Genomic DNA, 17,707 nt, shown 5'->3' on the forward strand with positions numbered 1-17,707 from the left:
GCAAATTCTATTCACATCACTGAACTGTGATGCAGTGAGTGCTTATATGTTGGCTGGAGTTGACATCAAGAAAAATATGTGAGTGAAAAGAAAATATTGATTCGTTCTTTTCTCTGGCAAAACAGCTTGCCCTCACGCTGTCCCTTCATCTTTCCCTGCACTTGCTCCTCCTCACCCTTCCTTTCTTTTCTCACCCTTCACCATCAACCACTCCTCCTCCCTCACGGCTCAGTACGAACAGTTTGAGAGCACCATTGGCTTCAAGTTGCCCAACCATCGGGCCTCGAAGCGCCTGTGGAAGGTTTGCATTGAGCATCACACCTTCTTCAGGTAGGACTTGGTTGCTCACCTATTCTGCACTCTTGCATGGCACTTTACAACCGCTAGGGTTGAAGCAATTGAGACAAAAAAAAGTGTGTACTACAAGAGTGCACTTTGACTGCAGCAAAATGAGGTATTGTTGATTGTCTCAAGCTATATATTAGCTGCTTCTGTTCTTAAAGTGACAATCGGTAGTATTTAGTGACATCTAGTGATTTTGAAGCACACGCACACTAAGGCATCTCAGAGAGACTGAACTATGCTAGCCTACAACCAATTTCTTCAGCTAGAGAAGGAGCGATGTATAATGCGTCACTGTTTGCATTAGAGAATAGGGCGGAATCAACAAAACTTGGGCAAATTGATGTCAACAAGGTCTCGACAATCGTAGGGTGACTCCCTGCCGTCAACTTATTACGGCTGCGATGCAATGGCGCTATTTTCAACAAATACAAAAAGGGAAAGAATCGCTACACAGTTTGGACCACTCTATAGCAAAAATCCAACACTTCCCAGACCACCTTGTTTTGTTCTCCCTAGCACCAATTTCAATTTTCAATGTCTTAACTTCTCAATGTCTTAACATTTTCTTCTGCGTGGTAAGTGATTACAAATGCAACAGGGTTATCCAAACCCAAAGCCAATCATCATGCCCATTTTTGTAATACTTTCCAATGCTTTTTGCATGGACCAGAATTGTCCTCCTTCTTCTTCCTTTTCTCTTCCTTCCTTCTTTTTTTTTTAACAATTGGCAGACACACCTCCTTTTGCTTATTCTTGCTGCTGTATTTAAGATTGGCACACACACTGAAAACTGGGCTGCACAACCAAAAGGTGTTTTAGAATACGTAGGCGAAATTTTCCTCCAGCTTTTCATCGCTAAAAGATTGGAGTGAAACATGCTGGCCTCCTGTCTGAGAAGCACGCTTCATGTAATATAACTGGCAAGGCCTACAATTTTATATATATATATATATATATATATATATATATATATATATATATATATATATATATATATATATATATATATATATATATATATATATATATATAATTTTTTTTAAATTATGATAGACCACAATTATTTGTATATTATTGATATTCATATTGTGTTTTCAAAATGAATAACTGCTTTGTTTATCACAAAATACTATTGATTGTCGCTTTAAACGGCTGCTGATTTCTTTATTTAGATTAAGGAGCTCATTTTGTACTCTGAAATCCAGGCCGAAATGACGCACTTTTACTCTCCCTTTTTTTTTAACATAATGTGTGATTTTTTTGTTTTGTTTGTTTCTTCTTTTTAACAGGTTGGTATCTCCGGAGCCACCTCCGAAGGGCTTTCTGGTGATTGGCTCCAAGTTCCGCTACAGTGGGCGAACCCAAGCCCAAACCAGACAGGCCAGTGCTTTGATTGACAGGCCTGCTCCTCTCTTTGACCGCTCTGTTAGCAAAAGATATCTGCTGTCTCGAAGTATTGATGGAGGTAAGAGCTCATATTAATCACAAATCCCTCCAGGTGTAACCCATGTTTCCTGAGGTTTTTGCAAAGGATATATACAGTATATACACAGTGTTATGAGATTAATCTGTTCTGCGGTTGGGCTCGTAAGGCGAATTTGCTGTATGACGGGCAATCCAAACCTATGTTAAATAGCTAATGCGTTTTAAAAACATTAAAATTGTACATACACATAAAAAAATATAGGTATCAAAATAGGGTTAGGGTTATAGTAAGTCCTATGCATATATAATATACATGTATACAATCAGAAAACATCATAAAAAATGTAGAAAGGATTTATACACTTTTGATGGTGCATGTTATGCCCATTTTCCCTAGTAAGGGTAGCCTAGGCGAGGCTAACTTTGTATTTCTTAATTATCTCCAGGTGCGTGTCCATATAAATCATCTTCTTACTTCTCCCTTTAACATCATTAGCAGTCATGGGACCCATGGATAACCCATTCAAGTTTGAATTAAGCAGTAAAATGCACTATAAATACACTAATTCAACAGGCTCAACATTCTTGCATGTTTAGTCCCATCATATCTAAAGTTAGTGGATGGACGGATGGATATTTTCTATTAACACAGAATAAAACATAAAACATAACATAAAACCAAATACTGAATTAAAAACACATTGCACATAATTACAATCATGAATATATAAATACAATCACATATACTGTGTACTATATATAAAATTTACACATAACAAACTTTTATACTCGATTGTTATTCAATTTAAACATATTTTCTTATAGTTTTAGCAATATATTTTTTAACTTTTTTTGACCAAAGCCATCATCTCATAGTTGTTTCATAAATTGACAACTTGAACAGATACACACATTTGCTTGATCAGTGGATTTTATCCAGCAAAAAACTAGCAAAAACAACAAATCATAAGGAAAAAGTCACGGCTTATAGTTTTGTAAAGAGAAAAAAAACGCAGTGTGTGTGTTTATGTGTATATATTAGGCATGGGACGAGATACAAATTCCACAAGAGAAGATATCTTACGAGATTGAGTCCACGAGAACAAGAAATGAGATTTTTGCAAAATTTTCAACAAAAAAAAAAACAATTGCTATTATAAACTTTCCAATTCTAAAATGATATATTTTTATTGAATAGGCTGCAATAAACCAAAGTTGCAGCTGAGCTCTTTCACAGTTCGACATGAAAAAAATAAACAATATGTTTGAAGTGCCAAACATTACAAAATAAATAAATAAATAAAAACACACGAATGCAAACACTAACTACAATTGTGAGTGAATACAATAGTGATTTTACTTCAGGGAACCACATCAAGCCATCCAGGCTGATATGTGTGCGGGTGTGGTTTCTCTAAAACTAAGAAATAAGGCACGTTTACTAATTAAACAGAGACATTGAACCCAACCAAACTTATGGGTTAGGGCTAGGTTAGGGTTAGGGTTAGGGTTACACATAGATACACATAGGTACCCTATGCGTATTACTGAGCTCGCTAGTTTAGTGAAGCGAGAGCTAATGCTAACATTCGTTCATGAGCACGTTTACATTTGCAAGCAAATTAAAGTAACTCTCACAGCCGCCACTTCGACTTCACACAAACTTGTCGATGAGTCGTAAATCTTAATTACATGTAAATGCATAAGCTCGTGTCACCCCTGAGTGAGAAGTCTCGCGGCGTACGTTCTCGCGAGATCACACTGGCTACCACATAGCATGATCAGCAAACAGCACCAGACACTTTGAAATTTGTACCACCAAGAAACAAAAACTACCTCCACTCTTAAGTGCGTTCTTTCACTTAATATCTAATGAGAGTCCATTGTATGCCAAAGCGATTTTTGTAAAGTGTACAGTTTGTAAACTGTACAGTTTGTTTTTCAAACTTAACACAGACTTTTCCAAACCAGCTTCAGCTTTAGGTAACAGTATGGACCAGTTGTCTCAGCAAAGCTTGAGTGAACGAACACAGTTCATGTCCAGAGAAGACCTGGACCAAGAAGGCAGCCTGGACCTCGATCACGATCAAGACCAGGATCATGACACGGACCAGGATTTAGAGCTGCACCAAGGTCCAGAACACATTCATGGAGCGAGCGTCTCAACATGTAGCAAAACTTTGGAGCTCAAGGTACGGGCTGATCAAAATATCTATACTTAGTCTTGTACTTGGCTTCAGCAAAAATCCAAAGTGATCAAAAAATATATATATATTGAAACCTTGTTTCCGCTTCAGCTTTTGCATTGGACCCTGGAATTCACTTCATTTGCTTCTAAATCTGCTTCTATATTTTTTTTTAAGTACCCCTAACATGGTTGTCTTTTCCCTGCTCTAATACCATCATCCCCGTCTTGCTAACAGCCCCCTTTTTCTTCTCTGACCTTCTTTGCCTTCCGGCTTGTCTTGTCCTGCAGGCCGAGGAAGCGGCCTCGCCCGTAGACTCAAAACCAGAGGTATTTTGGCCACTTGTGTGTGTGGTTGTGGTTGTTGATGGTCGAGTATCGCACCTCCTGTCTGCGCCCTGTGACCTTTTGTGATTGTTTTTCTCTCAAAGGAATGTTATTTCTAATCAGCAGGCGGTTTTTGCAGAATTCCACTGCTGACAATCTGTTGTGAGACTGTGAGTTGTTATTAAATTAATAGATGAGAAAAACCTGCCGGCAAGTAGCTTATGGTCAGTTCCACTTATGTCTGTGATTTTTATGCATTGCAAGAAAAATCACCTGAAGTAGTGCTATATTATGATTGTTTATTTTTTTTTAAATTACAAACACAAATCTAAAAAGGTGCGTAGTGCTCAAACGTTTTAACTTCACGACCAATATTAAAATAGAAAAATATTTATACGTATTCATATGTTCTAAATGATAAAATATTCATAAAAAATGAAGGTTTTCTATTTCAAAGAGGTTTTGAAAAGGTTAAAAAACATTTCAAAAGTTAAGAAAGATTAACCACTATCGGTTGTCAATTTTTTCAATAATAAATCAATATTTAGAATGTATATAATTTGAATTCTATTTATCCTCATACAACAGTAAATATTCTCAGGTTTCTGTAGTCTTCCAAGAAAGCAGACCGAAATGCTCATACTTTTGAAAACGATCAATTTTTTGGCTGAGTCTCTGATGGATGATAGATTTTCAGACCAAACCGGTAACCCAATCAATCAATGAATTCACTAATTTGTTTTGTGTGTTTTCAAATTGAAAAAGTGTGCTCTTTTCAATTAAGACTGTTTTGTTTTTCCATCAAAAAGCTTTTTTAAACAGATCAAGCATTGATGATTAACCATCCCCCCCATTTCCCATCTCTTAATGCACTCTACAACAAACTAGTGTTAATTTTTTTTTTTTTTCACATCAACAGGCATTTTAATCAGTCTCCACTACACAAGATACACTTACTTAAAAGGTCTTATGCACTCAGCAACATGCAGATGGAATCATTTATTAGGCAGCCTTTAGGGAAAGTAAACCTCGCTCCTCACGTTTAATCTGGGAATTAGTACATTTAATATTGGCTTGGCCAATGTTGAATCGGATTGTTTGATGACAGCTTGAATGTTTGCTTGCTTGCCTTTCATTTTTGGCTAGGTTTTTCATCCTTGCATGCAAATTAACCAAACTAATGAAATGAAATCACACCACACTCTGCTTTGCTTAAAACGCCTCATCTCACTTGGCTCGCTCACCGCTCGGACAAGGATCTGGCCGCGGCTCGGCCCAAGCAGGAGGTATTTGCCTATCTTGTCTACTTTTGGCGTCCATCATTTGTTGTCCTATAAGAACACGACCATGCCCAATCCATGCCCTTGCGCCTTGTGCCAGAACTTATTTTACTGTCACTCCCGTAGTTTGCTTTGAGCCTCTGTTACCCAAAGACGCGAAAAATCACCAGTTTTGGGCAAGTTATTTCAAAACTTTATTTATTACAAATGACTGTCATTTCAAAATAATTACTTACATTACACTGTTACTGTATTTGAAATGTAATGCATTGCGCTACTATTGCATTACTTTTATATTACCGTAATTTCCGCACTATAAGGCGCACCCAAAGCCTGATTTTTTTTTTTTTTTAGAAGTTGACAGTGCGCCCTATAATCCGGTGCACCTTATGTATGGATCAAATCATGTGCTGACTGCATAAACTATAGTTTATGCCTAAAAATTCCAGTTCAAACCGACCTTGCCCGACGGTATTAAAGCTTACACGGCCCTGCGCGCTTAATTAACTTGATTTGCAGGCCCAACGCGATTTTTTTTGGAGGACTTAAGAGCGTGTGGCCCCACACTCATGTTTTGCATTTAAATTTCCCTGACTTTCGTTGATTCCTAACTTCTTTGTGCTCCATATCGTAACAGCGGGTCAAAAATATATAATGCACGCAGAGGAAAAAATGAAAAAGACAGCGGCACCAGCCTTCACCTGGGCTTGGCTCCAAACTCTTACCGTTACATATTTGGCTTTTAAATTTCCCTGACTTTCGTTTATTCGTAACTTCTTTGTGCTCCATATCGTAATAGCGGGTCAAAAATATATAATTCATGCGGGGGCGGAAATCAAAAGAATTGCGGCGCAGAGTTCACAAGTGCACGGCTTGATCTGGATCTATTCTGCGCTCTGCGGCTCCTGTTTAGAAGTTATCTAGTGGATGCATAATGCAACCCCAGCCAGTACTATGGTTTCAACTCTATGTGCGCCTTATAATCCGGTGCACCTTATATGTGCCGTTTTTTAGAAACTCGGCCGTTCATTGTTGGTGCACCTTATGCATGGTTGGCTTAAGCCTAAAACCAGTACAAATTCGTTTATCTGTATTGTATTGTAAACCACCATCTTTTTCACATTTTAATCCCTTCAATAGCTTCACAGCATAGTGATGCATTGTTTATGTTTTAGGCAAAAAAAAGTTAGTGCGTTCCACAATTTCAAGGTTAGCGTTCAAATTCAAGATCAATCGGCTAGGTTAGGGACGGACGTTTCAAAAAATAGTTTTGGTGGAGGCTAACCTCTTGAGGTGGAAGCTTTGTTTTATTTCCACTCTCAATCCTCCGCGTGTTTCCTTTTCGCTAACTTCACGTTACTATGGCTCAGCTCTAAATGGTTTGTGTAAGTACTGCTGCTCTTTGATCGTGTCTCGCACAAATCACACAAATCACCTATCTTTTATATTGTCCTTGTCTTTATCTGATGAATTGAATGTAATGGGCGTATGCCCATCTTGTGTACGTATTGTCCATATTCACCCAAAAGGTAAACTTTTTGTGTTGGACTTTTCCCCTTCAAAGTCACTGTGTTTTTGGCAAATTTGGGGAAAAACAAAAAACAAAACAAAAAAACACCACTTTCAGGTAAAACATGCATTGTAACGCATTGTGTTACTCTCGTTTGTAGCCAGTAACTTTATTTTGTCTGTAATGCATTACACTACTGTGTTACAGCAAAAAAATGATGCATTACAGTAATCACATTACTTTTGTAATGCATTATTGTTCACACTTCTAACACTGAAAATCACATAGCCTACGTTACCTGATTGTTGTACGAGGCTAAAGAGAGATAGTGATGATCAACCGCACAGAGTGGCGTCTCCCTCTTTAAGAGTACAACATTGGAGTGGTCTACCAACAGGCTTGACCTCAACGCAAGTGAGCTCCTGTGAGATTGGCTTAGGTGTGCTAGTTTGTGCTAGAATGATCAAAACAACCCCGATGACTGACTAGTTATTACCTCTGGCTGAGGAGTAAAATGTTTTTCCAGAGGACTGTGAAACCAGGATTTTGATCAGTTTAAGAAGCCGGTACATTCCTAGGCTTTGGCTGTGTATGATTCTTCTTCTCTATGATCCTGAATGCTAATTGAAAGAATACATTGTCAAACTGACAGCCTTGTATATCATATTTTACTGATGAGAATGCAATCATGCACTCTGTTGGTCAGCAGCAGTCAACAGCGACAAGAAAATAAGGTATTTGACCTAGACGGTGTTGATTTGTGCCATTTTACTGTACATGGGAACAATTCACATACTCAGCTGTGCATCTATCTCATCCCACAATGCATGTTCCTTGGAAATGGGGCATGGTTTAAAAGAGACTTCCTACTGGTGTAACATTGGCAAGAAGCATTTTCACAACCGTCCAACAGAGGAACTAACGTTTTATATGTTTAAGTATTGTTTTCGTTTTTTTAAATGGCATTTGGAAAATATCACTATCTCTGTGTTTGTAACTCAGCTTTGACTTCCACTGTGTATGCAGCAGTTCTTGGACAAGCCAGAAGATGTTCTACTGAAACACCAGGCCAGCATCAATGAGCTGAAGAGAGCCTTGAGGCAGCCCAATAGCAAAATGACCCAGAGGGAGAGACGTCCTTGCTCTGCCACTCCTCCTGGAGGAACCCCGGAGCCAAAACCAGTAAGAATACGATTTGATTACCCGAGTAAAGACGTGGATATTTTCCCTATGTCTGATCGATTTGGCTTGGCCAGGTGTCTTGTGCAGCCATTCCAAATTTGACTTAACGGGGCTGACCAAACAAGTGAGAGAGAGAATTCGGTATATGACAGTCGAAAGACGTGATTTGCATTTCCCTTTAATTTGTCTTGCGTAGGGTAAGATTGCGCTGCGCTAGGCTAACCATTTACTCTATGTTTACTCAACATAGGCGACTGGTGAAGTCAATTTGATTGACAAGCAGGATGCTAATGGACAAGAGCTGGATTGTGACTCTAATATGGCTAAAGACACGCTGATGTTCACACCTTGGGTTGAGGAAAATGGGGGAACATGGGACCCTCCAACCGGGATATCTCCTAAAACTGACTTAAGGACTGTGAGACTAACAGTTAAAAATCCTTTGACCACTAAAAACGGCCTTGATTCTGTATTAACGAGAAATTACGTTCAGGAAAATGGATTCAGTTCCCCAAAGGCAGTCCGAATCAATGTAACACAGAGCAGAGATGTTAAGCTTTGCCAATATGAGCAGAACGTACATAACAAAGAACTAACAAAAAACTGTGCTATCTCCTCGGAGACTCTCAATTCAGTCTCAAAGGAAAAAGGGGCCGAGGCATCAAGAGACACAAAGGAAATGGAAAGCCTGAGCTCTGAAGATTTGCTAAAAAATGTCAGCAAAACCTTGAACTCTGAACACACAGAGGTCGCTAAAGTGGTTCCCCTCAAGCCACAAAGATCGAAAAAATCCTTGAACAAAGACCCCGCACTTTTTGTGAACCCGCATACCCAGTCTGCGCGGGATATCGTGGGGGATGCGTCAAAGATACCAGCAGAAGCCGAATCCGGTGAGAAAACGAGGACAGCGGAGCGTAATTACGGACCGCACGCTGCCACAGACGGACTCGGCGATAACTCGGCAGCTCGCAGATATCACAGTGGTGCTGGGCCGCTGCGTCAACAGCAACACGACTTGAGAGAATTCAGGGATGTGGCAAGTCCCAAGCCAAGGAGCAATGAGACGCTCGAAGACGCTCGGAATAATGCAGACTCCAACGCGGAGGGGCCCCTGCCCAGGTTACCGACGGTTCCCCCGCGAACACTTCCTCTGAAAAAGCAGTGGTCCCGAGAGCGCCACGGCAACACTGACTGCAGCCACATCCACTACAGAGCCAACCAAGACGCCACCAAGAGGAAGCAAGCGGTAAACCGCCTACGCGTCCCGCCAAAACCTGTCTGTCCATCATGAGGAAGTAAAACATTGCATGAGCTTGACGCAATGACATGCAAATCTTGTGTTTGCCATCTCAAAAGTAAACCAAAATCACACGCTCATCCTTTCCAACTCATGTGACGAGAAAGCAAAAGCCATTGATCGACTTGATTCTTGTCCCCGGTCCGGCCAGCGTTTTGCTTTCCTTTTTTCCCCTCTGCAAAGCTTGACATCTGCTTGGTCATTTCCGAACGTCGCGGACCTTTAAAGCTAAGGTTCCCTTTATCCTTCCAACATCCTCACATGACAAAGGTGGCTGCTGTTGCAAGGAGGGCAAGGCCTTTTCCAAGCATTCCTTCGTCCAAATCTCAGGCTGTGAAGCTACTGTAAATGTCTTGCCTTGGCATCTCTGTAGCAACACTAGACAATCTCAAATCATCAATTAGACACGGTCAGAGGCTGCAGAGCTGCCAAATCTTTCTGGGTCTAGGCATTCACACATTCCATTTCCAGCGAATACCTTTTCTCTGAAAATGATTTTGACCCCTTTTCAAGCAAAAGTGGAACGGTCAAGTGCATGGCATTACAGTTCAGTTTGAAGTGAAATCCGGCATGCTTGTGACCGTAGCTTCAGTGAGGATTTTTGTTTGTTTGTTTTCCAGCCATAGTAAGAGAGCCCGACGGACGACTTATCATGCATTACACAATCACTGGGCAGAGAACCTTGCCGACCTTTGTAAAGGTCACAACTAATGTTTGTGTTCATTTTTCTAATGAAATCTCATTATTTAGGTACTGTTAGATATGTCGTGATGAATTTTGGAATTTGACGCACGATAGGCTGTATAATCATTTCCGCTTGCGATTTGTTCATTCTTCTGTAGGAAACCCCTCCGACGCCCGCCATTCACGAGGAGCCTCTCAGCGATTCTTCGGTGAGTAGTCGCTAAGCATGCGGGCAAGGGTGGCAATTCTTTAACAGTTACCTTGAAGTCCAACGTCTTTCAGGAGTAAATGCCAGTTACATTTGTTGGAATATTCTTGCAGGGTTCAAACCTGTCATTGTCTTAAAATCTTTTTTTTGTCATCCAAGAAACAGAGGTTTAAGAGCCTTGTTTAAAACAATTAAGCACTTGACCAATTACCATCAACAAGGTTTGTTAACCGTGCGGTACTGATTGCGGTCTCACATCTCATTCTTCGACAGTCACGCAAGCAGGAAATCGGACATCTAAAACAGAAAGCGCAACTGACAAAAATGAAAGCTAACTAGTCAGCAGTTAGCAGCTAGTGGAGCAGCCGACGTCGCAGTTTCCATTTTCATTTTTAGTGCTTCTCTGAACAAGCCCAAATACGCAACTGAAGTCTGAATGAGGAAAAGAACAAACAAACAAAAATCGGCAAAAATATGACGGCTGACTAGGAAACATTTCAAGCCAATCATAATAAAATAAAAATGGAAAGCTATCAGAATAAAAGTGGCAACAATGCAAAACATGTCGACAATCATGACACTGAAGCGTTTGCTCATGTTGGACAAAAGTATTTGGACACGATATGAGACTTTTCTACCTAGAATGTTGGTCTACCCAAGGTAGATTTTTGCCCGTTATTTGTATTCTCGTTACATACTTAATTAACCATTCAGAAATAGTTTCACACCAGTGATATTCTTTTACAGGAGCTAAATAGAAAAAGATAGAATGGAATATCATTGAAGAGAATGTACAGCAGCTACACGAAAAAAAATGCCAGCGCTGCGCCAATTGATGCATATTAAATGAATATGCACAATAAATGGAAAAATAATTCTAAAATGACCAACTTGTAATTCAAAAAATGTTTCATCATTTTTTTTTATTTTATGGTGGCATGATGGAAGAGTGTTAATTACGTCCGCCTCGCGTCCAACTGCAGGCCCCGGGTGTGAACTTTTCACGTTCTCCCCATGCCTACGTGGGTTTTCTCTGAGTGCTCCGGTTTCCTTTCACATTCCAAAGACCGCATGGGGACTATAGAGGACATTCTAATTCGTCCCTAAGTGTAAATGTTAGTCTTTCTGTGCTCTGCGCTTGGCAACCATTTCAGGATATAATTTCCCCACTGCCCTTTTGAAACACTGCTCAAATATTACAAGTTGAGATTACAAATGATTTTTGATACTTGAACTAAAGCCTAACATGGTCTTTGCCTCTGTTATACTTTATACTCAGAAGTTAGGCTTGTAGTCCGTCCGGGTAGTTTGTTTGACCTGCATCACAGGCCAATTGCGCGAGATAACGTCAACTCTCTCTGTAGCGGGAGCCTTGGGAGAGACGCCTGGGATCAGTGTCCGAGGACGATCAGGACCACGAGATCTGTTACCTCAAGGAAACTCACCTGGGCATCGAGCGCAAATGCTCCAGCATCACAGTCAGCTCCACTTCCAGCCTGGAGGCCGAGGTGGACTTCACCGTCCTCACGGACCTGCACACAGGCATGGAGGAATTCTCCCGGGGCATGTCCGAACTGGGCGAGCGGGACCTGTCGCCCGACGGGGGTCTACGCTTCGGGATCGATTTCCTCCAGCAGCAAGGCCCCTCAGAATCGTCGCCTCCTATGGTGTCGGCGCCTCCTGTGTCCAAAGGTGCAAGCGGCAGTCCTCCAGCTAAGCACATCCAAGCAGAAGAAGTTCGGATGGAACCCAAGCGCCCCGATGTGCAGGTATATCACATCCTTCTTTCTTTTGGATTTGATCAGGTGGTTTTTGGACTGGGTTCTTATTGAAACCTGTGATTCTCGATGGATGTATTGGGTTAGGGTTAGGGTTCATTGTTTCCCACATTACAAGAAATTGCGTTACGTTCACTAAAGAAGGAAGAAAAAGAAAAATGAATCGTGTGTGCATGTGAACTGCAGTCCAAGTCCAAGGAGGTACCCGCCCCTTCCTGACCCACTTCGGTTTATATAGACTCCAGTTTACCTGCAACAGTAGTGAGGACAAACCATTAAAAAAAAGAAAGAAAAAAAAATCTAGTATCGGTAATTGTGCTTTTGTTTTCTCTTGCCTGTTTTTATGCTCAGTAACAACATTTTGCTGTTCTTTGTTGTCCATCCCAAGCCTGTAGTGCCTAAAAAGCCCAAGAGGTCGGTACCGGTGTCATCGTCAGTGGACAGGGAGCAGTCACACAAGGAAGTTAGTCGGATCACCAGTGCCGCTCTTCTGAGTCGGGAAGCCAGTGACGTCATTGGTGCGGCGAGGTTGACGGATGTCAGGACGGAGACCCAGCCCAATGGGTCAGAAGTCACAACAACCATCGTGGAGTTCACAGATCAGGTCAGTTGGGAATTGCCAATCAAGGACAATGATCTCATTTACTGAAGGCTTCTGTGTCATGGTGGTTAGCGAGCCTGAACGAATGCGCTCTCCAAAATTTGATCCGTCACCCTTTTTTGACCGCTCTTCAGCCTCATTGCTGCGCGTGGGCTGGAGCCGAACCTGTCCGAGCTGCTTTTGGGCAGGTGAGAGGCGGCGGGTACACCTTGGACTGGTCACTAGCCAAGCCTATTAGACAATCACTTAAACCCTTTAGGCGCCTGAGGTTTTTTTTTTTTTTTTGCTGTTTAAAAGGTTGTGCCTTGAAACTTGTTAGCGATAAAAGCATCCTGCAAACGTTGTTTCGTGCTAGCTTGCTCCTTTGGCGTATGAAGGGTTAAATTCGCATCTAGTTGTAATTCAGATTTCAGTAAACTAAACTTGCATGGGAGGAAGCTTTTGTACCTGGATCAACTCGCATCAGAACGAGGAGAACATGCAATCTCCTTACAGGATTGCAGGCGCTGAGAATTGAAGCAGAACCTCCAAACTGTAATTTAGATATGCTAGCCACTAGCTCGTTTTGCCCGCATCTTTACTTCATTTGATGCTAAATACATAAGCAGCCTTATCATAAAACTCAACACATGAGAACATTATTACCATAGTTACCCCCGCAACAGAAAATAACAGGAGCAATGCTTCAATATTAATGCTGTTTGTTATTTTGGAGTTCCGAGAGGGAATCACTTCTCTAATTTTGGTCTTGAACTGAAACTTGTTGTTGCAGGACCGAGGTGGGAGTGGCCTAAGCGAGGTCTCTTACTCCACAAGACAGAGCGTGTCCCCAGTAAGTATGAACAACAGGACATCTCAACTTTATCTCGGCCTCCTGTCCTTGCTACTGACACACACTACTGACCGATACCAACTATCGGCATAGGGCCAATATTGTCAGGCCAGCTCATGCTTCTCGGGCTAAGTGTGGAGGGTCAGCAAAGTATCAACTAAAGCGCTACTCGAAGGAAAAAATGCAGTAGGTAGCAATCAGGAAACCCTGAGAACCACTCAAGGGCTTGACGTGGAATCATCCGGCGTCGTTTTCCCGCCACATGTAAGAAGCCCAGGTGTTGACCGACGAGCGTCAGGTGAGCGGCCAGCAAGTCCGTCCCCTCATCAAGGGCACTCCCAGTCCCTAGACACAAACACACACGCACACACACACACACACGAACATAAACGTGGCAAATATCCTACATACGGTCGGATAGTTGTTTGTTTTGTTGATAGCTTCTTGTTTTTAGGTATCTGATTACCGCTTTATTGGAACAGTCTCATATGATCATAGACAATAAATTACAAATTAGAAGACAAGACAATTGACATTTGAAGGAAAATCCTGCAAGTGAAAGACTTAGGTGTTTCTTTAAAATGAGGTGTCATTGAGGAGGGCTTTGTGTGTCAAAAATACCACTGTAGTAGTATCTGTACTTGCTATCACTCTCAGTAAAAGTTGAGCCTCACACTCAGTGATGTCGATCATACCAAGCAATTTCGATTGTTAGGAGGGGTATCCTTGATATTCACCGTAAGGTAGTAGAAGACCAAAAGTGTCACTAGTAGAGGAAAAAGGTCAGGGAAAAGTACATGCAGTGGCACTTCAGATGGATATTAAGGATATAAAGTGAACATCTTTCCCGGGTGAGTGAACATGTTCAGCATGTACTACTGTTTTTCCACCACAGGTCCATATGAGCAGTCTTGGAAGAGAGTCAACGGGGTCTCCCATCCTCGTCACCGAAAACGTTACATCGGCAACCACACAGGTTACCAAGGTAGAGAATTAAAATATTCTAATCGCATCATATAATATCGAATATTCTGCATATTGCGCTGTTGAACTCCCTGCAGACGGTGAAAGGGGGCTTCTCAGAGACCAGGATTGAAAAAAGAATCATCATCACAGGAGATGATGATGTGGACCAGGAACAGGTGAATTGCTAACCAGGTCACTACCCTTGAGGGCTACATTGCCGTAACATTGAACATTGATCAAATCTGATCTGATCCAACAGGCTCTGGCCATCGCAATCCAGGAGGCCAAGCAGCAGCATCCAGACATGCAGGTGACCAAGGCGGTGGTTGTCAGGGAAACAGAATCGTCCTCTGAAGAACGTCATGGAGCAGAGGTACGCACAAGAAGCAACGTCTCCAACTTCACGAAATGTACATGCCAAGAGACAGTTCCAATATAAACTAAATTCCGCTACAGGATATTTCTCTTAATTTCTCCTTATTTAGACATCATGGGTGTACAGAAATTGACAGAACTGACAGAAATTATTTGTTGCCTATTTGCAGAAACATGAGGGTCCAAACCATTTTTTTTTTTTTTTTTTACAAAAATATGTTCTATGCAGTCCATATTCTGATTATTTTTTTTATTGAATTTGTGCAATTTGAACATGAATCAAGCAGTAAAATACTGTACACCAGTTTTAATCTATCTCCAGGCGGCCATTTTGCCACTTGCTTTCAACTGAAAATTACATCACAGTCGCTAAGGACTTGTATGTTTAGACAAATCTTTGTTTCAAAAAGTTTAAAAAAATAATACTTGAGACTGGAGTATCTGCTTACTCGTCAATTTTGAAATTACAAAACAAATATTTCGCAAGGCGTGATGCCATGGAAACACCCGGGTGGATTTGACCACCATTTTGCGATGGTCATTGTGAAGCTGGCTGGTATCTAGAGTTTTGTCTCACAAAACAAAGTAGAAAATAACCACACGTTACTCTGTATAGTTTGGTTATTTTAGTCACGTGATCACTTAGCAATGGTTTGAAACTACAACTGTCTTCTGTTTCCCATACAGTCTTGATTTCCTGAGAAGCTGTGACTTATCGTCCCAGCTGACAGCTCCCTCATCCTCCCTCCCAAGTGGAAACAGAACTGTTTTTTAATCTAATTTGTGCTGTTTGGATTTCTTTTGACTCATATTTTCATTCTTGTGACACGGAATGCTTTGGGATGGCTTTGCAAAGAAAACAAAACGAAATATTGGTGGGTAACTTGTCCTGGGGCTGGGAGAGTCCAACCCTTTTATGCTTACAAGGGATGTTTGTTTATATGTGAGCCAGTGGCCCCCGTGTCCACTCTAGCGTCTTACAAAGATGATTAGGTAGTCCCACAATGCCTTGTTCTCAGACTGCTTGCTATGTATGCTTCTTAATTAATTAGTAATGCATTTAATTAACTTCCAGGACTTCTAAACTGGGTAAACTGTTTTATCCATACTGCACTGATTGAGGAGACTTGAATAGAAAAGAACAACACTCCCCTCTAGTGGTACATTTCAGGCCTAGCGTCCGAATTACACACAAACACACACACATGGGGTGCAAATAGGTTTGTGGTTTACTCACGTGAGTACCAGGACTTAGTGTACGCACTACGTTTTTTTTTTTTTTTTTTTGTTTTGTTATCATAACGCATTTTCTATGTCCTATGTCTGACCATTGCATTATTTCAGGCTGCGTCCTTAAAAGGTTTTATAAGTCCCTCAGTTAGGGTTTGGCGGTTCTTTCGGAACTAAGTTTAATTAGTCCAAGGAAGTCATAGTAAAATTCTCTGTTACTGTAAAGTGACAACATAAACGATCTCCTTCACACCTTCACTAGATTGAAGCGCAGCCTTGACAGCCAATCCAAGCCGCCTCAGTCAAAAAGTAGGAAGACATGGGATGCAAATGCTTAGGCGAATAAAGAGAGACAAGAACACCATTACACAGATTATATATATATATATATATATATATATATATATATATATACCATCCATTTTCTAGAGCTACACGACTGACCCTGCCTGCCCTCTGTTTTTAAAGTCTACCAAAAATCGACATTTTTCCCCCCATCCAGAATATACAACAAACAATAGACACTGTTGCAGCTCCTCGTTTTATTTATGATTCATTAATTTCATGGAAGCTGTTTTTTATTTCACCTGCATTTTCCAGCAATTGATTAAGATGTACGTGCAATGTGCCAGTTAAATGGGAAGAGCTTTGGGATTTTTTTAATGTACTGTATCAACTTGAAATGTAATCGTTGAAGTGCCAGAGTGTTGAAAATGCCTCGGGTGTGTTCTTATATGCAGAACTTGTGTGAAGGGTTGATTTCATGTGACTGACAAGAGTTGTTATAGAACTTTTTTTTTGTTTCAATGGGTACGGGCGGTTTTAAACATTTACATGTGCGATGTAGTTTTGTGTCATGTGAACAAAGTTGGGTCAAAAACAAAGCAGGTACTAAATATGTACCTCGTAGCTACTGTGTCGGTCGAGGTGTGTGCGGATGTGAAGTAGTTGCCGTGCTCTTGATGGACACAGACCGCCCAAAGCAAGAGAGCCTTGCATCAACACTGCACGTGAGCTTGTCACCTTACCGCCAAGCATATTCATTGGATTTTCCTGTTCACGCGACAGAAACGTCCTTGTCTGACCTGGAAGTAACTGCAGATGCTGTGGACCTTTGGACTTTGGAACCCTCTGCACTCCTGCAGTTTCATCTCTTCTGCAGTGCTTCAGCGTCAAGTCGTGCCGTGTCTTTGCTCAACATTGTACTTGCATTCCTCTCACAAATAAACAAGACAAGAACTTGAGTCCCCCTTGCCTTATTGTCGCACACGTAGGCCTGTGGCCTCATTTTATAAAAATCTGACAATTTTTTTTCTAGTCTTTAGCTCAACTTTAGCCATGAAAGACGCATGTTATGAACTGATGAACTAAGTTGGGGTGATTTTCAGGAACACTACCTACACTACATACATACCCCATGCCCCATTACCACACTAACTGGCTAGTATGGTTGAAGCTAGATGTTAAAACATCACAGTGTTC

General features: G+C 41.2%; 1 protein-coding gene across 6 annotated transcripts in view; it reads left to right on the forward strand.

Moving 5' to 3' along the window:
• Positions 1 to 17,469, forward strand: part of LOC148427582 (band 4.1-like protein 1) — a 44,160-nt gene extending 26,691 nt beyond the window's left edge. The window contains exons 10-25 of one of the 6 annotated variants that reach the window (XM_088407554.1): positions 233 to 330; positions 1,635 to 1,810; positions 3,742 to 3,962; positions 4,247 to 4,285; positions 5,539 to 5,568; positions 8,099 to 8,254; positions 8,505 to 9,500; positions 10,394 to 10,444; positions 11,808 to 12,212; positions 12,610 to 12,825; positions 12,957 to 13,010; positions 13,595 to 13,654; positions 14,550 to 14,639; positions 14,716 to 14,796; positions 14,880 to 14,993; positions 15,683 to 17,469. In XM_088407554.1, coding sequence (XP_088263680.1) covers positions 233 to 330; positions 1,635 to 1,810; positions 3,742 to 3,962; positions 4,247 to 4,285; positions 5,539 to 5,568; positions 8,099 to 8,254; positions 8,505 to 9,500; positions 10,394 to 10,444; positions 11,808 to 12,212; positions 12,610 to 12,825; positions 12,957 to 13,010; positions 13,595 to 13,654; positions 14,550 to 14,639; positions 14,716 to 14,796; positions 14,880 to 14,993; positions 15,683 to 15,688 — 2,793 coding nt within the window. In that variant the 3' untranslated portion in view covers positions 15,689 to 17,469. The remainder of the gene's footprint in view (positions 1 to 232; positions 331 to 1,634; positions 1,811 to 3,741; positions 3,963 to 4,246; positions 4,286 to 5,538; positions 5,569 to 8,098; positions 8,255 to 8,504; positions 9,501 to 10,393; positions 10,445 to 11,807; positions 12,213 to 12,609; positions 12,826 to 12,956; positions 13,011 to 13,594; positions 13,655 to 14,549; positions 14,640 to 14,715; positions 14,797 to 14,879; positions 14,994 to 15,682) is intronic. The other 5 variants (XM_088407556.1, XM_088407559.1, XM_088407555.1 and 2 more) reach the window with 5 other exon arrangements.
• Positions 17,470 to 17,707: the final 238 nt, after the last annotated feature.

This window comes from Hippichthys cyanospilos, chromosome 2 (assembly GCF_059441005.1).
Source record: "Hippichthys cyanospilos isolate Australia breed blue-spotted pipefish chromosome 2, RoL_Hcya_1.0, whole genome shotgun sequence".
NCBI lineage: Eukaryota > Metazoa > Chordata > Actinopteri > Syngnathiformes > Syngnathidae > Hippichthys > Hippichthys cyanospilos.